At 38.6% G+C, this 23,433-nt stretch overlaps 1 protein-coding gene across 2 annotated transcripts in view; it reads right to left on the bottom strand.

The window, feature by feature from the left end:
* Positions 1-10,287, bottom strand: part of mapkapk2a (MAPK activated protein kinase 2a) — a 55,687-nt gene extending 45,400 nt beyond the window's left edge. For both annotated transcript variants that reach the window (XM_053652542.1, XM_053652541.1), the window contains exon 1: positions 9,586-10,287. In XM_053652542.1, coding sequence (XP_053508517.1) covers positions 9,586-9,798 — 213 coding nt within the window. In that variant the 5' untranslated portion in view covers positions 9,799-10,287. The remainder of the gene's footprint in view (positions 1-9,585) is intronic.
* Between the last annotated feature and the right edge of the window lie 13,146 nt (positions 10,288-23,433).

The raw sequence follows: 23,433 nt of genomic DNA, 5'->3' as shown, positions 1-23,433 counted from the left end.
GCATACCTAACAATCTCTCCCTCTTTTTACCTCCCTCTCTCCTTCTGTCGAGCAACACATGATATTATGGAGATGCCAGAAATCCTGACCCTTTCTGCTCTCCAGACCTGCCTGATCCATCCTGAAGCCCTACCTCTGGATGGAGCACTCATCAATTGGATGCTACATTCAGTCACTGAGGATGACCCCAAGCAGTGCAGCCAGGAGCTTGCCGAGGTTGGTGCCGCTTGAAGTACCATGGACCGCAATTCCACATGGACATTCTCGCTGTGGTTGCTGGGACTACGGTTGCTGCTATGGCCTTAGGACTGCAATTTCCACATACAATTTTGTACTCAAGTCTCCTTTAGTGAACAGTGGACTAGCTCAACAAAACAGACTTCATATAAAAACCATAATGAACTTTTCTTTACTTTCACACTATCTGTTGTTACCCAGATGAGGATGGGTTCCCTGCAAAGTCTGGTTCCTCTCAAGGTTTCTTCCTCAAATCATCTTGGGGAGTTTTTCCTTGCCCCCCTCGCCACTGGCTTGCTCATTACGGATAAATTCACACACTTAAAATCTCTATCCCGTGTTTATATACTTCTGTAAATCTGCTTTGAATCAATGTCCATTGTTAAAAGCGCTATACAAATAAAATTGAATTGAGGCATTCCTTATAAATATAATAAGCCGATGTTAAAAACATACATTTTTTAAATAAACCATTTATTATAAATAATAAGGATTTATTATTATTTACAATAATAAAGATGGGCGGGTTCAAATCATTCCAGATTAACATGTTGATTGACTCCTCTGCTGTTTTATTAGGGAGATAATGTGAGCTCTTTTGGCATATTTTTGGTTGATTAATATTACTCATATTAGTGTTACCTTTACTGATTTCCCCCTCCAGACTGCAGTTAGGAGGCTCCCCGGTTCTCAGAGAGCTCCAAGGCCAAAGTATGTGGCTTTTACTTGATGGTGTTCTTTGATGAAGTGCTACAATCAGGTCTACTATAATCAAGCACTACAATCTGGGCTCTTCAGTGAAAAACAGACTCTCTGCAATCCATCATGGAACAAATGAACACATTTGTAACATCCAGTGTATATAATATTTATTTCTTGGATTTTGCTGCCTTGTCAACATGAGTGAAAGCAGATGAGGCTCAACGAATATACAATCTTTCAGCCTAGAGGAAGCACAGACCTAATCACAAACCTGTCTAAAAAGAATTCATGCGAAACCTGTATACACGACTTGACAAAACTGACAACCGTGCCATATTTGTGTGTGTAATCACTCGTGCTGAAAAGAAAAGAATTTTAAAAGAATATAGGCTGGCTGATGAGATACAGACAGCAAGGATTGTCCATCGTGTACAGTAATGAGAGCTGCAGGTACGTCATTTTCAACGTGATGTGTTGCCAAAAAGCATGTATCAGATTGACGAGGCATTTCATGGAATAAAAATCAATGAGCAATCTACAGTTTGTAACCTATTTTCTTCTTTGACAAGAGATACAGAAAAATCTGCATTTCTGAAGCTGTATAATATTCTGAACATATAATATTTTTCAGCGTGATGCCAGTTTCAAAAAACTTTAACATGCCCATGCTATAAATCACCGACACAAGTGCAACCTTGGGGAGCTAACTAAAAACCGTCGACCGCAATACTACATCAGTACGACCAAATTAATAATCAATGTTTCACCAGATGATTTCAGGCAGAAGGATCAGCATGAATCTGAATTATATCTGACCAGCCCCTTTGTCAGAGAATAACCATGCACACTAGCAGTTACTTCCACAAGATAAAGTCAAACATAGATGGGTACATTTGTCACGTTTCCAGCCTGACAGGGCTTGAGAAACATTTAAAACAGGTAAAGATCAAAGAGTCTTTCATTCTATAAATGAGGAAATAGCAAGGTGCTCCAAACAAGATCGCTCTCCAATTCAGAGTTTTTCTGACTGTCCTCATTCTGCAAAAGTTGTGGTTATACAGGAAGTAACAGGCTGAGGGGGTAGGTCGGGGCATGCAACAAATGTGTGTTACAATACTGAAAGTGCATGTGTGCATGCAACGTAATGTATATGTACCAATGCATTATGAAAATAGTACAGCCACCGGAGGTTCAGCTGCAGATAAAGAGGGAATCCACTCAATGAACATGACAAACGTAGATAAGATGCATTATTGCTAACTGACTCCACCACAGACGCTCCACCCACAGGCTTCTTTTGTACACTTTTTTCCAGTCACATACTTCAGGATCTTGAAGGTTGCACTGTGACCGACTTTCTGTAATTTCAGTGTCAGTCTACAATGGGAAAACACACTTTTATTTGCTGTAACAAACTTAGATCACAACAGTCACCAGATTGACAAAAATACATGCATTCTTGAAGTTAAAAAAGTTCTTAGAAAGGCTTGTTGGAAACAATGAGTGGTGAGAATGCTGGTTATTGGATGGGCGACAGGAAAATGTCTGTGGTTGATTGTTTTCAAATTCAGAGAAATGGCTTCTTCTGCGAAAGCATGAGGCCACACTCTTACTGCATGCTTTATGAAAACATACAGTTGTTTTGCTATTTATTCATGTTTATCCAACCAAAGATAAAGCCAATATTTCCCCTCCACAAATAAAATGGAAATTTTGCAAAGGGCGCAAAAAAACAACCACCAGTAGGCTTCCGAGATCACTGTGAGATATGCAATCATATTATCATGTCTCTTAATTATATGACATTGGTGGGGGTGGAAGGGGCGGCCAAAAATGTGTTACACGGGTCAACTACATCTTACCTCAAAACAAAAGAAACAAAAAACACCTGAAGGTGGTTACAAATCATCTGTAGCTGCTGGTCACAAAAATGAGCATTTACACAGTTTAGTATTAATTATAAAAAATATTATTATAGTACAGTGGATATAAAAAGTCTACACACATGTTAAAATGGCAAGATTTTGTGATGTAAAAAAATTAAACCAAAATAAATCATGTCAGAACCTTTCTACCTTTATTGTGAAACTGAAATCTATTAATTAAAGTGAAAAACAATAATCACTTTAGGGGAAAAATAAAAAAATAAAAAAGTGCAAAACCCTAGTTGCATAATTGTGCCTCTTGACTTAGCAATATCTTTTGGTATTATGGCCAAAAACTTAAACTTTTTACCTGCTTTGTAAGCTCTGCGGCCCATGGCTTTTCCAATTGGATGTTACCAAGATGATGTCAGCCTATAGGAACAGCTGTAATTTATTTGGGGGTAATCAGTCACGTTAACTGATGGCACGTGTGTACTAATTAGTGTTTAAAATTAGTTTAAATGTGACTGGTTGATTCTGAAGACTGCCATTCCCAATTATTAAAGGGTGTGTACACTTATGCAAGGTGGCTATTGGAAGTTTTTTTTTTTTGCTTTTCTTTTTCTCCCCCTAAAACATTTCTGGTTGTTTGTTATGTGATTTTTATTATATGTTGCAATTTCACAGTACAGGCGAAAAAGGTTCTGGCACGATTTAACTTACTGTCATTTACATCACAAAATCCTGCCATTTTAATCCTGCTAATCCGCCCTAAATTTTCACAGAGGACATTTTTAACGTGTAAAGAAGTAAACAGCACTCCTTATTAAAACTTCTACTGCATGCACAATATGTTTAACATGCTACGTATTTAAATGTAACCAAGTTAGCATTAATTTAGACATTTAAATGTAGGCATGTGGCTTCTGGGCACGTGTTTGTGTTAGACAGATGAAACAGTGGAAATATTACACACAGTAATAGCTTTACTCAGTCAGCTCCATATTTCAGCAGTAGCCGTGCGCTCTGGGGTCAGCGGAAAATTCTAAATGTCAACGCGTGACATGAAAACCGGATTAAAACTGGATCAACTAAACTTTAAGATCAACGTATCATTATTGTAGTCGGACTTTCTAATAATCTCCATGTTTATAATTGCTAAAACTGCTATTTGCTATAATTGTTGGGGATGAAAATGCAAATAATAGATACGCCACACAGAAAAATCAATATCAATATAAATACGATTAACCATGCAACCCTAGAGCTGTGAGCTGTGTATACCACAAAGCTGATGCTTTACACCTGCTGTCACTGGTTAGTAAGCTGAGAGGTACTGATAAAGGTCATGTCTATGGCATTAACTTCAACATGACAGTTGATTAGAAGGACAAACCAGCTTTAACATTCACCCTGAATGGAAACCATGTACCAACTACTAAATAATAATAATAATAATAATAATAATAATAATAATAATAATAATAATAATAAAACCACCAAAACCAGCAGGAAGCATAACATGGGTTGCTTTCATAACAGCTGTTACATGCACAGAAAACAAGAGGGGGGAAAAGAAATAAAAGACAATGTGGAGGAAGAATTGGTTGCAGGGACGTGAGCAGAGATGCAGAGGGGACTGACCGGAAAACTGGTGCAGTATAAAAAGTAATTAGCTGTTTTCATATGCTGCATGTGACATGCCTTGCAAGTTGTCATTTGACTGCTTGGCACATTTGAAATGAAAAACAAGCTGGCCACCTAACTGTGATGAGTGATTTATATTTTCCTCCTCAAGCAGCAAACTGTATAGTCAGTGTTTTAGATTCAACAAGCAAATATTTCGGCATGTTCATTGGTCTAAAGCAAAAACTTATGCATATACAGTATAACTCATTTAAAAAGGTATGTTGATGTCACTCCAAAAACAGGGAAGAAACGTAGTTGAGAACAAGGTTGAGGACGCATTTTGTTTGGCTTATACTGGTTGGTTTTACAGGTTGGGAATTACAAGTTGTAAACGGGAATCATGTAATTATGTAACTTGAACATGTTATGCATGTCTGGCCCACCCCTCACCCACCCCCAATCACAAGTGATACCATCATCAGTCAGTACGTTTACATGGACAACAATATTCTGATATTAACCCGATTAAGACAATACTCTGATTAAGAAACCAGCATGTGAACAGCAATTATTGATGACTTTAATCCGACTAATGTCATACTCAAAGTAAACACAAACTGAGTTGACATATGTGGAGTATTCCAATTTTAGTCGCATTATCGAAGTGTATTATAGACACGTACACACCTTATTCACAATATTAACGTCGTGTGGGAGTTTTTAACCACATTTCGCAACAGGACACATACACACGGCAGTGCTCAACCGTTTTACGGCAAACAAGAGAGCACGGCTGCATCCGAAACCGCGTACTTACCTACTATATAGTAGGTGAAATACACATTATTTTCTAAGAGTAAACGGTTAATTCAGAAACCACTATCAGCAAAAATGATTTCTTCTTCAAGGCTGCCCTGTTATCTCTAGCAACAAGCATAACTGGCTCGAATAATAAACAGTACAGCGCTCATCACTGAAAATGAGCATGAAACTGTAGCCCAAGTAGATTTTCTAAATATCTACATTTAGCTCTTACAATCTGTAAAAAGTACACACCTGGGGGGTAACTGGACACTTAACTAGTTGATATGGACCAACCATGCAAGCTGATGTAAAACATCAGCCTGTTGACCTCCTGAGGAACAGTTTGGACCCCAGGCAAGGACAAATAAACAAGCATGATCACAAGATCCCACTAGAAACAAGCTCACATCTCAATGCAGCAGCACAACTAAGAGGAGGAACACAGACACCAACATGCCATTTTCACCAAGAGTTACACTCATTAAGTGTTTCTGTAGCAGGTAGAAAAACCTTCTGCTCACAAATTGTGTGGCATTAATGCCATTAACACCAACATACTCGAAACTAATTCAAGACCATATCTGAACCAGTTAAAGAAAACAGGAATAAGCACTGACTGAATCTACAGGTTCTAAGCGCTATGCAAATCTATCCTGATCTTCAACTTTCCCTCAATTCTTTTCGGACAGTGGTCTTTTAAAAATGTTTGAGTGTATAAATAAAGGACTCCTGTAAAAGTAGGTATGACCTGCAGTGACCAAGTTTGCAGCAATGACAAATCATGAATAACTGTGATAACATGCCGTTTGTTATTTGTTCATTCACCTCACTCACTTCATTAATAAAATGATTCAGTGTAGTCAATGTGAAACTACTAAGTTACTAGCGCTGTAATGCTGCAGGGATGTTAGTTAATCACTGTAATTCCAGCGTTATTGTTATGGACCTAACAACTGAATGCACACCAACTTGCAAAGCATCTCTTTGTGTGTAGCATCAATGAGAGAGTTTGCATATCATGTAATGTAATCTTTCACAGACAATTCAGACTACCAAATATCTACTAATAATCCAGATAATCATTTTCAACTATGCAAATAAATATCATGCTTGTTTGTTTTTTTGTCTACATTTGTATACTACTTTACTCTTTCAGCAGACAACAATTAACCGTGGAAATGCCTGACTGCTAAAAACTGTCAAATAATCCACATTTATCCTTAAATAAATAAACCAAGAAACATAAGCTAAATTGCAATCCTTTACCTGAATTTCAGTTTTTTTTATCCCACATTACCATAAAATTAAACCAGATCACATCAAAACTGAACTGTTATTCATGCTGCGACGTGGTCTGAAGACTGAACAGCATCCTCCGCAGCATTGCTTTTGCTATAGATAAATAACACGGACAGACACACAGCTGAACACCAGGCACCACATGGCTGCTTAATCTCCTGCCTAATCAGATTAATAGATCTGAAGATGTACATGGGATGAACTGATGTCAACCTTACAAAAAAAAAAAAAAAAACACCTCTGATAATAATGTCAAATTACTTCCTTAATATACACTCAGACTCTTAAAAACAAAATTCTGCAGAAAAAAAAAAAACCCAGGATAAATATAATCTGCATTGCTCTGAATAAGGTGTAGCACTGCACATACCCAAGTGTAGTCATTAATCAAGAAGAGAAAGGCGTGGGCATACACAAAACCTGTCACTCTGACTCTGCATGCCTGCACCAATGATGTCGATGTTCAACAACTGAAGGTTTTCCTCATGCTCTATGGCGAAGGCTTCAGTTCAGAAGAGCTTTGTTTTTACCTACAGGGCTTTAATTTGCGACTTTAAAACTGCATTCACAAGCTCAATCAAGGCGCTACATGCACACACACGTTTAGTCTTGCCTGGAAAGAGCAGAAATGTTGCATAAACCATGAAATCTGTCCCGGATATTGAAAGTAGACTAGGTTACATTTAAACCATGTACCAAAAATAATACTTCTACTCTTTGGTCATAATAAAAATCAGCACCAGTAGATAGGCATCCAGTTAAGCAGACTCCAGCAAAAACAAACTCACAAACACTTAGCCATAACAAATCCTGAATAGTCCTCGTCAAAGCCGAGGGTGAGAGAGCACTGAAATTTCAATGTGCTGAGGCTCTTATAGGTTATCTGTACACTATATGGCTAATGTACTGTATGTGGACACCTGACCATCACACCCATATGTGGTTCTTCCCCGAACCGTTGCCACAAAGTTGGAAGCACACAATTGTAAAATATGTCTTTGTATGCAATAGTATTACAATTTCTCTTCACTGGAACCAAGAGGTGGCTTAGTGATTAGCACTTTTGGGGTTTCCTCCAGGTTCACCCGTTTCCTCCCCCAGTCCAAAGGCATGCATTGTAGGCGGACTGGCATTTCCAAATTGTGCGTAGTTTGTGAATGGGTGTGATTGTGCCCTGTGATGTGTTGAGCCCCATGTACAGGGTGTCACCCGTCTTGTGCCCCGAGTTCCATGGGATAGGCTCCAGGCGACTCTGAGACCCCGCATAGAATAAGCGGTATGGAAAATGGATGGATGGATGTAACCAAGAGGCCCAAACCTGCTCCATACATGACAATGCCCCTGTGCACAAAGCAAAGTCCAGAATGACGTGTTTTGGAGTGGACAAGGTTGGACTGGAAGACCTCCTCTCCAGACCTCACTAATGCTCTTGTAGCTGAATCCCCACAGCCACGCTCCAAAAATCTAATGGAAAGCCTTTCCAGAAGAGTGGAGGTGAATATAACAGCAAAGGGGGCTGAAATCTTGAATGCGATGTTCAAAAGGCACATGTGGGTGTCATGATCAGGTGTCCACAACTTTTGGCCATGCAGTGCCTCTTAAATGCTGTACTGAATTGAATTACTCTGCAGCTGTAACTTTTTCCAAACTTATGTAACTAGTTTAAGTCAAACTTATATAGAATAGATCTCGTTAACACACGGTGTAATCTCAGGTCGAGCATAATTCACTTTTCTCCCAGTGTATTGATTGAAGACGCACACACTGGAATGGACAGGGGGAAATCTTCCCTCCTCTGCTCGCTGATCATTCATGTTCTCTCCAAGAGGCTCCACTGTCTACATCTCCCCATTACCCATCTAATATTTCTCTCTCTCACACACACACACACACTCACATGTGACATGCAGCACTCTTCTGCAGCTAAAAAGGGCCAGGCCAAAAGAAGGAGATGAATGCTGCCTGGTGCCAGATCCGACATCGGAGAGGAGACGCTTCAAAACAGAGACACGAACTGACGCAGGACACTGACATCATCTAAGTCCCTGGAAAAACAACGTTCAGGGAATCCCTTTAGCACCACATAACATGCCATGCCAACTAAGTTGGCATAACTTTGCCTCATCAACTTACAGAGAGGAAATCTCCCCAGTAGCTCAGGTTTTACTCATACCTTTTAAAAAAACAAAAATGAAAATAAAAAGGCACTAGAAATCACTTGTCTGCCGACGCAACACTTCATTCAGAAGCGAGGGAGTGAAAGAACGCCTCTGCGCTTCTTCTCACTACGTCTGACGGATAGTGGGAGGAGGCAAGCCACAGGAGAGCAAGTGCTCTGACCTTTGAGACAAACAAATAAAATTATGTTGTCTGTCCTATTGTCTAACCTTTTCTTGCGTAAGAACGCCCAAGAACAGAAGCGCCCCAGGCAGGGTTAGGGTAAACACGCTGTTATTTCACAAGTGAGCGAGAGTAAAGAAGCTCCGCTCCATGAGAAGATAGACACACTCTCCAAAGCCAAAATACGACAACAAAAGTATGTTTTCTACACTGTAGTGATTTTTTTATTAGCGTTTTAATCACATAAAGAGAGTCTGTAGGACTATGTAGTAACTGTATACACGGAGTGAATAGTCAAGGAGCAGGGCTCTGGTATACACATTTATGTACGTGAATCTGCATGACATTAAAACAAACAAACAAACAAACAAACGTCATTTTGGTGGCTAGAACCTATTACAGCCTCTACGTTTTGAGAAAGATCAAATGAGCAACTGAAGGTTTTAAGAAGGATCAGACAATAACAAATCACCGTCCTAAACGGATCACTAAGTCTGTCCAAGTCGGATTTCATTCCTAGGGTTAGTCCAATCAAGGTGAAAAGAAAAATATTTTATCCAATGAGATGTTAAACTAAGATCTGAAATAATACCAGACCATTATGATCACTTCCTTCCTTTTTTACCCTGTGTTTCTAACCTGGTTTCGATCGAGAGAGAGAGAGAGGTGAGTTTTAGCTGCTTAGCTAGTTGGCTAAGGCTCTTCTCACCTTCAGCGCGTACTTCTCCCCGTTCTTCTTCTGAACGATTTCCAACACCTTCCCATTGATGCCCAAACCCAGGACCTGGTTGGTGACCTTGTAGTCGTCCGTGATGGCGTTTTTCTTTATCTGAAGCGCGGGTTTGGCGTGGAACTGAAGGTGCTGCTGCTGTTGTTGTGGCTGGTTGGGGAATACCAGCTGATTCTGCGAGTTGGACAACATCGCGCCCGGACACAGGCGAGGAGACCGCGGCTCCTTTTCCCCCTTCTTCGCTTTCACAGCCCTAATTTATCTGGTTTGTTTCCCTAAACTTTAGGAACGGCCACTCAGTGACCTACTCTCACTAAACTTGTATATTATATCTAAAAAAATTTAAATAAAGTAAAACTCCACCTTTAAAAAAGCGCCTTGGGCTAGTTTCGATAACTTTGATGCTAGCTCGAATGTGGCTTGTCAGCTAGCCGGCCAGCTAATATCCATTCCGCCAACTCGAGAGTCCGACCGAGGAAAACACTCTGTACAATGTATTTTAATGAGCTGATGGTATAACACTGAGCGTTAAAAATACTGACTGACTAACATAAAATACTTAAATTGTTTTCTTTTTTAATCCTTTTTTTTTAAAACAAAAAAGAGACGCCAATAGAAAACGCTAGCTAGCCGGCTAGCTACTCAGCTCGCGCTCAGCCCCTCCGTTACTTTGAGCCAGTGTCTCGCGACTCTCCCTCGACACTTTTTTTCGTGACGTCACGCTTCAAGCTGGAACGCTCCGGTTCTTAAAGGAAACGCCACGAGAAAAAAGCTAATAAAACATGTGTCTGACTTTCACCAGACTTTACACAATGGACTAATATTTCTTTCATGAATAATAAATAACTTATTATAGAGAAGTGCTTCAATAGTTTAGGAAACGTGATGTTTCTTGATTAGATGTTCGCCATGTGCCACGCTTTTCTTCTTCCATATCACAGTTTTCAAAGTGTACCACCAAAATACATTCATTTAGTCATTTTCAGTAGCTCTGGAGCCTATCTCCTATCAGTGAGGCAGGAATACACCCTGTTTGGGACATCAGTCCATTGCAATCCACCATGAATGCACACATAAACATTACAGCATGGATGTAGCTAAGGGGTGGCCACCCTAGAGTGAAGCATGGCCACCCCGCTGGCCACCCCAATATTATTATTATTATTATTATTATTATTATTATTATTATTATTAATAATAATAATAATAATAATAAGCATTCACAGAGTTTGCATGTTCTCCTCGTGCTTCAGAGGTTTCTTCCAGGTACTCCAGGTCCAAAGACATGTGTTGTAGGCTGACCGGCATATCCAAATTTGTTCGTAGTGTGTGAATGGGTGTGCAATTGTGCCCTGTGATGTGTTGACACCCCCTATGCAGGGTGTCCCCGACCTTGTGCCCCGAGTACCCTGGGATAGGCTCCAGGCTCCCTGCGACCCTGTGTAGCATAAGCGGTGTGGAAAATGGATGGATGGATGGTATTACTACTGGCTTGTAGTCGTTTGAGATGACATAAAAATGTGAAAAATAATTTTCATGGTTTGCATGTGTGTACACATTGTGATAAGATATTGATGGAAAATATCCTAGCAACACATTTTTTCTCCACAGTGACTGGCCTTAAGGAATCTTGTTCTGTTATTTGTGTTCTTTCCTCCTGATCCAGACAAATGACAAGGTAGTTTTTTTTCTGCAGTCAACTAGTTTTAGACTTTTCTAAACACGTCCTCCGCACCAATAGAGGTCACTGCAAAGATGACTAGGACTTTCCATGACGTTGAAATATGAACCACTTTCCCACCAAGAATATTGTTGTAGCAATCTGATCAAACCTACTGACATAACCAGATGTTCTGTGCCTAGTTTCAGGATAGTCTACATACTAGAGATATAGTCTAGTTTAGTACATATAGTAGAAATAAAGAAACAAAAGGTAGTCAAAAATAAAATAGTGAAGTAAACAAATTATATAAAAAAATAACAAATAGCAGTGCCAGAAAGAAGAAAATAATAACAATGTATTATGTGAAAATATGGCATTAAAAAGTGTGTAAAATATATTACTACTACTACTTATAATAATAATAATAATAATAATAATAATAATAATAATAAATGTAAAAGTAGTGAAAATTTAAGTAACATGCCAGTAAAGGTAAGGGGAAAAATAATAAAATATAGTTAAATGCTAAAATGTGCTATCTATTTTTTGTTTGTTTGTTTGTTTGTTTTTAAATCAGTGATATATGCATGGAGCCTGAGGAATGGTTTATGGTGAAGGAAAGCAGCTTCAGTTTTCTGACCCATCTGTACTTAATAGTAAATAATTTGACCTTTGGTGAGAGAGCCTCAGTTATTACTACAACTGTGTACAGTATAAGATTTTTAGATGTGTCTTTTAGCTGGCTCCTGATATATAAACCATTTGTTTTTTGTTTTTGTTTTTGCATTATACATTTCACCTCACGATGGCGCCATCTGCAAACATAACCTTTTCATATACTCCGCTGCGTTTCAACTACTGTAGTAAGTAAACAGCCATAATGAAACATGTACATGTTACACATACAGTACTGGGTAATTCTTAGGCACATGCAAAGAAATGCTGTAAAGTAAAGAAGACTTCAAAAATAATGAGATTAAATCTTTCTACTTAAAAGAAAAACACTACAACATGCAGTAAATTAATTAATTAGAAGAAACGAATGAATTAATTGTCCCAGGTACAATTTGTACAGTTTTATAAGGAAATTAGCTGGTAAGTCTCACTGAGCATCTTGCAGAACCAGCCATGGTTCTTCTGGAGACTTTGACTGTCACACTCGCTTATAATTTTATTATATATATATATATATATAGTCTGCAGCCAATCATAATTGATTTTGGCATGAGATATGTTACTATTGCTATATACCTCTGAACTAAAATGCAGAATTATATATATATATATATATATATAATTCTGCATTTTAGTTCAGAGGTATATAGCAATAGTAACATATCTCATGCCAAAATCAATTATGATTGCTGCAGACTTCTACTAAGGGCTGAAAACACTGTTGTGCTTTGTACTGTAGATTGACTGCACATACATATCTGCAACACTAGTGTCTTGAATATACTAGTAGACCTACCACAGTCTGTTTGCACACTCTTGATATAACTTTATACAGTCTGTGGTTGCTACAAATGAATGTGGTTGTTACAAATGCTTGACTTCATTTGAGAATTTCTCATGCTTAAACAGTTAGGTTAATATACGGATTAGATTATGGCTGATGTTAAACCCATAACACATACAGGCAGATGCACTATGGGCTTGAGTCAGGCTTTGCAGTGCACAGATGCCTTGCAAGCTAATTTCAGAATTAGGGACACGTATCAGTATATTTCTGTATTTATTCACTGATTAACCACTTTATCCTGGGCAGGGTTACAGTGGATCTGGAGCCACAGGACATAGTCACACCTATTCACACCAAGGGATAATTTAGAGACATCATCATTGCTGTGGTACCTGGAGGATGACCACAGAGACCCGGACAAAGCAGGTGACACACTACACAGACAGGAATCTGAGCTCAGGATTGAACCTAGGGTTGGACATACAGTCACATTTTTGTTAGGAGGAAAGAATCACACTAAATGTCTCATTACCATAATTGAAATGTCTGTCTTCTTTATTTATGGGTATACAAACTTTTGGACTTAACTGTGTTAGTCTTATTATCTCAGTCACGACACCTGGCACAAGTCAGCACCTCAGACTTGCCCTTTGCTATTAGCACCAAGGCTCTAATACAAGTCCAGGTTTGAAACTATAGTTGTGTTTTTGTTCTTGTATTATTATACAGCATTGCCAATCTAAACTAATCCTTTCCTGGGGTTTGGTGTGTGTAATCTGACCACTTCTATTGTTTCCTGACATGTCTCAGTGTTGTGCTGGAATCATGTCCAACTCCACCTTGAGTTCAGTTCAGAGGCAATTCATGTCTGTGTGCACTGCAGAAATGTGTAAAGGGAGTCAAGTAAAGGGCCAAGTACTTTACTTGAAATATAAAAAGTAATCTATAAGAAAGATAAGAAACTGGGTACTCTAGCATCTAAATCAACAGACGGATTAACTTGTTTACAGACGTAACTGGCTGCTTAAGTAAAATGAATCAACTCTTCCCACATGCTGTCATTTTATTACAGCTACTACAATATTAAAATCGCACTTGTTAAATAATATGTTAAATAAAAATAAAAAATAAAAAATAAATAAACCACACATATGGGGGCACGGTGGCTTAGTGGTTAGCACATTTGCCTCACACCTCCAGGATTGGGAGTTCGAATCCCCAAGTTCAAGTTTGCATGTTCTCCCTGTGCTTCATGGGTTTCCTACAGGTACTCCAGTTTCCTCCCCCAGTCCAAAGACATGCATTGTAGGCTGACTGGCATTTCCAAATTGTCCGTAGTGGGTGATTGTGCCCTGCAATGGGTTGGCACCCCATCCAGAGTGTCCCCCGCATTGTTCCCTGGGATAGGCTCCAGTCTCCCCATGACCCTGTGCAGGTTAAACAGTACTGAAAATGGATGGAAAACAGACATCAAATCTTTAGTAGCACTTGATTATCAAGTAGCGCTGGGCTATATGACAAAAATATTATCTCACGATACTTGAGGACATTTCGATGATGCACAATGCGCATCACAATATATAATTTAGTTAACAAACTGTCTGCAAAACGGCAGTAAGATAAACAAATAAACCATTAAACCGAGTTCAGTGATTCTTTTCTTTAATGCCTACAAAGACAAAGTTTTCGAAAAAAGATTACATCAAATCAACACCATCCATTCAGTACCATTTAATTTGTAATTATTAAAAGTGTAAAAAATACATCATCATACCAATGATATCTCAGAAAAGTGTATCACGTAATCATATTGTAATCACAATATTATATCGATATATCGCCCAGCCCTAATATCAAATCATTTGTTTTTGAAAATGGATCTATGTACTGTACATACATATTTTCCTTTATTTAAGGACCATGTGATGTGCTTCTCGTTTTTTAGCTTCTTGCAGGACATGTTGAACACATGACAAAGAATGTAAAACTTGTACTTGTTAAAGGACCATTATGCAGCAATGTTATTTCTTGACTTAAAATGGCCTTTCCATGTGTCATCTAAGCGCTATAGAGGTGTTAAATATGGTACCAGATTTTTTTTTAATGTTAAGATCGAGCTTTTAACACACCAATATTAGCTGAATATACTCATCACTTAGCAAGGTGTCGCTGAATCCCAAACAGATACACTGTTGTTATAAAGTACTTTCCACTGTGTAACCCCTGTTGACAAGATGTGAGTGTTATTCTGGCAATTATGTAACCAAATCTCTCAGGCCTTACTAAGCGCACAGCAACACTTTTTCTTTCCTTTTCCTCCTATTACATGCTTAGATTTTACTCTTCAACCCCAACATACTGCTACACAATGTAATACACAAAGTTTTCCTGCCCATGTTTAATATTTACACTTGATAACCGGTTTCTTTCAGGAGCTAACATAGTAAGAAAAAATAACACAATATACTGAACAGAAAGACGACATCCCTGTCCGAAGTCCCACATGTGACTGGATGGGAATGCCTTTGGGGGGGAATGGGAAGAGGATGGATAAAAGCATTTACACATACAAAATTATTGTCAAAAAAGGCAATTCACTGTAAAGAGGTTAAGGACATTGTTTATCGCATATCCTATGAGATATTAATGCAGCTGCATTAAACCATGGGATAATGTGTTAAATTATTAATATTTTTTATCATCCGTGTTGGTGTAATTTTCCAATAAAAGCACGTCTCAAACGTACAGCAATTTGCCAATAATACATTTATTAAAGAGCGACACACTGTACTTTTTTATCCATTTATAGATACAATTAATGCTACAGTCCACAAACACCCACAAAACAAGTTAATTCTTGCTATCACTTACATTACAGCAGCTATAAATGTACACTCAGTAGGCTCTCTTTAAGTTATAAGAGGACAAAAATGTAGCTTGTCATGTCACCCAGAATGATAAATGATAACGTGTTAGAATGAGTGCATTAATATCAACTTGGGATTTTCCTTGCAGCCCGAACTATTGTCAGAGTTGCTGTTATATAAAAGTAGAAGTGTTATAGAAAAGCAGTGTTCCTTGTGAAGCTTTCTGGCAAACTTTCTTTAAAGAAAAAAAAAAATCGATCCGTATCCGAATATACAGTATTTTAAAGACTGTGAGCCTAAGTGGCACGAGCAGGAGGATTTTACTCTCAAGCAGGAGCTAGTGAGAGATCAGACATGATCAAGCAAAGACTACATTCAACATGAACGTCCCACACTCTGCAATGCATTTACAGCATCCTTAGTAACTGCCTGTTTTGGGTAGCAGTGGCTGAAATTGGGGGAAATTATAGGGGGAAATAATCAAAGTCTAAATTTTGTTGGAAAAATAATAACTGCCTGAAACATGTTTTTTTTAAATAATTAGCCCCACACACATCTCTAATTGAGACCAATTATGAACTTGAGCTGAAATTGTGAAACAGTGTGCCAAAATTCAAAGAACACGCTGGTGGTGCTTTTCCCAGTGTTTAAGGGGGCATAGTGGTAGGTTTCATATTTTATCTGAGAGGGAAAAAAAACCCTTCATGTTTAGGTCACACCCACGTTCGGTTGAAATCCAAATCCAACTACAGATATGGGTATTTGGAGCACTAAATAGAAACAGATACTGACAGTGTCATTACGTTACACCCCTAGTGTAAACAAAGCACTTGTACCAAGTCATCATCTCTGGCCTTAGTCCATCTTACATTGCTTGGTACCTATATTATCTGACAATTTTCCAAAGTTTAAAACGATAAAATTTACGGTTTTATATTTCCATCCAGGACAGGAAGATCTTACAGAAGCAGGCAGTGTTGTGTCTTGACCTTCCCCATGTTCGCTGTCTGCATACTCAGATTACAATATAACTAATGAACACTGTAAGTGGATTATGTTGCCTCTGGCAATGGAGGAAGTTATTTTATTTATTTATTTATTTATTTATTTATTTTGAGTGTTTTGATCGTGCAAAGAAGACGTTCACAAAACTTCACATGCATTTTTATTTTATTCCTATCACTTGGTGTTTTTGTTGCAGTCTAAGTCTACACCAGCATTTTATTTTCAACTTGGTATAAGTGTATGAGATCACGGTGATCAGAAAAACAGAAACAAGATCCTGTAAAATGTCTCTCCAAAATAAATTATCAATGTACAGCATTCAGAATTTTACCCAGTGAATATCACAAGCAAAGTAACAACACTAGAGTTTTCCTAAAATGTAGTCACTCCTTATACACACCTATAAATACCTGGCTGTTAACCTTCATGTCTTCATCACCCACATCATCCAGCAACATCCTCTATATATAAACTATTTCTTAAAATATGAAGTCCTCCAAGGTGGGTTGTTTGTTTGTGTTTTTGTGTGTATTTTTCAGATATGATGACTTCACATGTGCAAGGAATCCTCCACTGTCACTTTGAGCTCTCCTAGCCAAGTTCACATTATCTATTTACAGCAAAGTCCATCAAGGCTTGCTTGCTACCCAACATTCACGTCTGGCAAAGGTTTCTATATCGAGCCGGGGATCTGATTTCATGTGTTGTTTAAGTGGAGTGCTGACTTGGTTCTGTGGACAGATCGTTGTGAACCCACTGCACCCTATCTAGAGGTCCAATTAGTGCTAAATGGTGTTTACAGTGGTGGAAAGACTATAAAAGACACGGATGTGAGTAAAACTACTGCTACTGTAGTAATAATTCACTTGTTTGTAGCTTCTATAATGGACTTACCTTTTTTTAAACAGAAACAGTTGAAAGATTTCTTTTCTTATTTTTTTTTTATCCCATATTATTCAATTTCCAACCACCAGCTAATTCTAAATGAGCTATTATGCAACAGCTACCAATCAGAGAATTTAAAAGCTAAAACATGCTTGGAGGAGAGTGCTAACTGCACTTTTCCCTATACATAAGCTCACAAACAGGGGTCTGAAGAGATTAAAATTTTTCTTTCCTCCATTTAAAAGTAGTTGAGGTCATGTAACAACATATACACATCAAGATTAGTGTTATGCTTACCTCAGTTCCCACCATTACACAGCCACAGAAATTCCACAGGGAATTAGTAAAGCAGCTACACTATAATGCAGTAATCATAACTGGCTACACCTAGTGTAGAAGGTAGGTCTCTGGTTAATCCGCCTGTGCCCTTGTAGTAAGTCAAATACAAGAACAGTACATTTGAAACTAATAAAATAACTTCTGCGATACTATCTATGCTAATCATCACAGCTTTTTAAACCTGCTTCAATCAAGCACACATGTCCAGGAAATATGTACAAAATACAAAACACAAATGACTCAATGTGTTGCAGACACATTACATTTTACCATTCCGATATATACACCAATCAGCCACAACACAAAGTCCATTCCATGGAGGCCCCACCTCACAACTTACAGGACTTAACGTCTTGGTGCCAGATACAACAGCACACCTTCAGAGGTCTTGAGTCCATGCCTCGATGGCTTAGAGCTATTTTGGCAGCACAAGGCGGACCTACTCAATATTAGGCAGGTGGTTTTAATCTCTGAATGGTAAAATGCAATGTTTCTGCAACACTTTGAGTCATTTGTGTTTTGTATTTATATATCTTGGCTCTAACCTGTAGCAGAGCAGATGTTTAGTATTACAAATATTTTGACAGTGGCTGTAAGTTTGGTTTTGTTGGTGCAGCAGTTTTGTTATGGTCTCTAGTTATTTCCTGTCCGAATACCACAGCCACCCTGGTTCTACCAGTCAGAGTCTCAAACGAGAGATATTACAGCCCTCTGAGCACAGATGCAGGTTCAACATGTTCCACTTTCTTTGGAGACTGAGGAATTTGAGGGCAATGACATCACAAACAGATAGATCAGGATTCAAAAGACAGATGCAAAATCATTACACTTTAATCTGCAATAAATATGTAAAAGTTCCATGTAAAAGATGCATGATACACTATAAAATAAAGCAGACATGGTCTGCTTTCAAGCCTGTATTAGATGCACTGTTGTGTTTATTGTGCAGTGTTTCCTCAGTGAGGTGTTGATTCTGTGAATCAGCCAACCAGCATGTTGTAGTCAGCTCATTAATCTCACTCATGTGTTTGCCAAAGGCTTTGAGGACAAAATGGTGTTGAGGAAAGTATATCACTCAACAGTGGATCATTTTATTTTAATGCGAATCAAATATGATCCCTTAAAAGCACTTGTGCTTACTTCAGGAGAATGTAAAAGTACACACTGCTGCAAAAAATAGCTTCACTATGTTATTATACTCAAGAGAGAGAATAAATTCATATCCACACAGCAAAGCACATGTTATACACATATACATAAGGAACTTTTTAAAAAATAAAAAAAAAACAGTAAAAAGTGATTCATCATCACTAAAACCACTGAGCTCTGCTGCATTTGGTCATATGATTATAGAAGGAATAGAGACAGTCAATGTCCTGTGGCTGTAATGATCCCCTGGGGGTGAAGAAGGCATTGTAAATGCTCTGTACTGGTCATTTTTATCACTACCTTAAGCCAAAGAAGGAGAAGGAGAAGAAAAGAGGTAGTGAGGGAGGGCGGAAAAGCCCAAGAGAAGGACACAACCTTCCCAGAACTAACAAATCAAGAACACCTCAACAAACAGAGCCTTATGCAGCATGTTGACTCATATACTGTAAGAGTGATACAGCATGAGCCTTCTCAATGTCATGTAGTCATGCCATTAGAAATCATTAAATGATGATGCAATTATTATAAATGTGCATAAATAAGCCAATTAGTTTATCCTTCAAACAGTGGCTATGTTCTCTCCATGGAAAAGTGCATAGAATTAACAAAAACATTGACGTTACTTTGTTATTTCACCCGAAAATAGTGAATTAAAAGCATGATGGTATAGCCTACATTCTGCACACACCTTACGATTTTGTGACCTTGATTTAGCATCTTGTGGCTTCATTCAAGTTATGTGCAAAAAGTCCAAACTAATAGGATGACTGGATCAAGTGCTGTTTTATAAGCTGCTGAATAATGTTAACGGAAGTCATATTACTGAATTAAAAAAGATTTATAGTGAATAATGTGACTATTACAAATAGGGCAATTCAAGCAATAATATGTTGGCAATATAGTAGACTCCTATTACATGTTTATTTCAGTGCTTGCAATTTTCTCATTCATATATCATCATATTCGTCTTCTTTTATTATTTGTTTTTAAAATTAATCTGAATGGGCAGCCCAGCAAAAAAGGCTGAACAGAAAAGCTGTGTAACGCAAGTCTGAATACAGGTAACCTCCATCTATTTTCTCTACCGCTTACCCTACACAGAGTCGTGGGGAGCCTGGAGCCTGGACGGGTGTCAACCCATCACATGGCACAAGTATACACACACTCACACATCATGGACAATTTGGAAATGCCAATCAGCCTACAATGCATGCTTTTGGACTGGGGGAGGAAACCAGAGTCCCCAGAGGAAACAACATGCAAACTCTGCGTGGAGGTGGGAATTGAACCTCCAACCCTGGAGCTACGAGGCAAATGTGCTAGCCACTAAGCTAACAGTGCACATGAGTTGGTTAAATACTCTGAATACAGCTCTTAGTATGTAGAATTAAAAATTTCCCAGAAACTATCATCTGGGTTGATATTAATATAATACAGAATATAATGTGTGTTAATATGAAAATTGTAATACATGGTTAGTACATTATGCTTGAACTAGTGGATAAAACACTGATTTCTGCTGTGTTTATGGTGGACATGTTTATCCCACAATGGTTTTGTCCAGAGCAAGGAGGCTAGTAGGAGACTATTAGGTCTGGCCTTCCATGTTTGAGTCACATTGAAATTCCTGTCATCCTCCACCTCAGTTGTTCCGATAAACAATGAGGATCTTCATGATGGACATTTGTATAGCCTATTTTTCATGCCAAGTCCCTTTAGATCCCACTTGAGTGGAAGTACTGCCCTACTTTAACCCCCAGCAGGTCATGACAGAAGCAAGACATCATGGCATACCTAAAATGCCCCACTTGCTATATACAACTGATTTTTGGGAATCAAGTGGCTTTTGGGAGTTGTTCCAAGTAATAGGCACAATATCCACTCATCTCCATTCCCCTTACAGTAACCCAATACTCTGGACAGACACCAACCAGCTGAGGCAAAACAGGGCTCCACATAAACAAGATCAGACTTGTGTCTAGTCACTTAGCAATTACAGACGGCCTTCTATCATCAAGTTCAAATCATAAAAACACATTGACCTTGATGAGGTGATGCATGAGTGCTTTCATGTTTCCCTAGCAAGGCATTTAAATGGATAGGACTAGCGACTTATTTAAAATGGCATTTAAGTACAATGATATTCACGGACAAACCCATCACTGTATGTCTGACATTTTACTAACAAAGGAAACTCTGTAAATAGTGAGCAAACCTGCTGGCACCGTGTCCTGTCTGCATTGTGAGTGATCTCTCCACACTGACAGATTGCAGACTCAAACACCTGCTGTCGTCTCTCCCTTCCCCCTACTTGCACACCCCATGTCTGGCCAGGTGCAGGAAAAAAAAGAAACACAAGTCCACTCCCTCCATCTTAGACCCCTGGGTGTATGGGCACATACGCTAAATCCACATAGAGTACCAGGGTTGAAAGAGCTACTTTGTGAGCATGATTAGCCCATGAAACATAAGCCACTCTCATTTGGTGCAGTGGGGTAAGCTGCAATAGATTTGTCCCAGGCTGGGTGATGGAAAAAGTTGGAAGAACAATAGTGATCTAAAACAAACTGGTATTGAATAATGGGTTAGTGTGGTTGGTTAAGGTTAGGAGGGCCTACAGTTAGGATAAATCTACAATATTACTGAAGCCACCAGCTAAACTGAGGTCCTCTCATACAGTAGTCTGGTATATCGAGAGATTACACTGTAGCTTGCCAAATCCTTTGGCACAACAACACCTCCTTAAACCGATGACACCATTACTGTGACCTTGACTGATCAAACCCAGCAAATGCATGTTGACTATAATCTTTCTGTCTGTTAAACCAAGAAAACTCCAAAGACAGGCTTATCATAAGAATTAAAGTATTTTTTTAATCCCATACAGCTAGTAGGGATTCCCTCCCCCCACAAGACTGCAAAGCAAAGGCCTCATACCTTTGCTCATGTCTGGTCCATGACCATGTTGGGACATCTGACCTAAAGGCCAACTGGCCCATTCCCCTTTCATTCCCCTGACTGGGATGAGTGAGGACACTGAGAATGAAGGCTAATCCCTCTTCATTTCTTCCCAGAGGATAGAAAGTATAAATAAACCCCCAAGCCTACAATATCTGCATCAACAACAGTTCTTGCAATTGCTCACGTTTCCAGTGCAAGTTTCACTGGTTAATAGGATTAACTAAATAACCTCTCTTAAGGCCTCTTGGCCAATTAGAGTTCAACACAAATAATGTGTTCAGATGTCACCAAAGCTTTCCACAGCAAGGATCGAGGTAAGGACATACAGACGTCTCCCTTTAGTTTAACCTTGAACCAAAACCTTGAACTAGTGGGCTTCCTGAAATCAGATAATTACTTGAAGCTGTAGTGGTTATATGAGCATGTTTGCAAGCTACTGAAGTTGCTTCAGAGCCATATTTAATTCAATATGTTGACATATTTCCTTATGAAACAGGAAGTCATACTGACCTTGAATTTTTTGACTGATTAACACAAAGTCCATTAGCGTTTGAGATATGCCACACCCCTGGCAGAATATAAATTTGACATTAAGAACTAAAGCTACAGTGGTGCTTGAAAGTTTGTGAACCGTTTAAAATTTTCTGTATGTCTACGTAAATATGACCTAAAACTTCATCAGATTTTCACACAAGTCCTAAAAGTAGACAAAGAGTACCCAATTAAACAAATGAGACAAAAATATTATACTTTTTATATTTATATTTATTGAGGAAAATGATCTAATATCTGTGAGTGGCAAAAGTATATGAACCTCTAAGATTAGCAGTTAATTTGAAGGTGAAATTAGAGTCAGGTGTTTTCAATCAATGGGATGACAATCAGGTGTGAGCGAGTGCCTTCTGTTATTTAAAGAACAAGGAGCTATCAAAGTCTGATCTTCACAACACATGTTTGGCACGAACAAAGGAGATTTCTGAGGACATCAAAAAAAGAGTTGTTGATGCTCATCAGGCTTAAAAAGGTTACAAAACCATCTCTAAAGAGTTTGGACTCCACCAATCCACATTCAGACAAATTGTGTACAAATGGAGGAAATTCAAGACCATTGTTACCCTCCCCAGGAGTGGTCTACCAACAAAGATCACTCCAAGAGCAAGATGTGTAATAGTCAGTGAGGTCACAAAGGAACCCAGGACAACTTCTAAGCAACTAAAGGCTTCTCTTAATGTTCATGAATCCACCATCAGGAGAACACTGAACAACAATGGTGTGCATGGCAGGGTTGCAAGGAGAAGGTTACTGCTCCCCCAAAAGAACATTGCTGTCCATCTGCAGTTTGCTAAAGATCATGTAGACAAGCCAGAAGGCTATGGGAAAAATGTTTTGTGGATGGATGAGACCAAAATGGAACCTTTTTGGTTTAAATGAGAAAGGTTATGTTTGGAAAAAGGAAAACATTGCAATCCAGCACAAGAACCTTATCCCATCTGTGA

This window comes from Ictalurus furcatus, chromosome 21 (assembly GCF_023375685.1).
Source record: "Ictalurus furcatus strain D&B chromosome 21, Billie_1.0, whole genome shotgun sequence".
Lineage (NCBI taxonomy): Eukaryota > Metazoa > Chordata > Actinopteri > Siluriformes > Ictaluridae > Ictalurus > Ictalurus furcatus.
The sequence above is the reverse complement of the archived record's forward strand: the minus strand, read 5'-3'. Positions and strand labels throughout refer to the sequence as shown.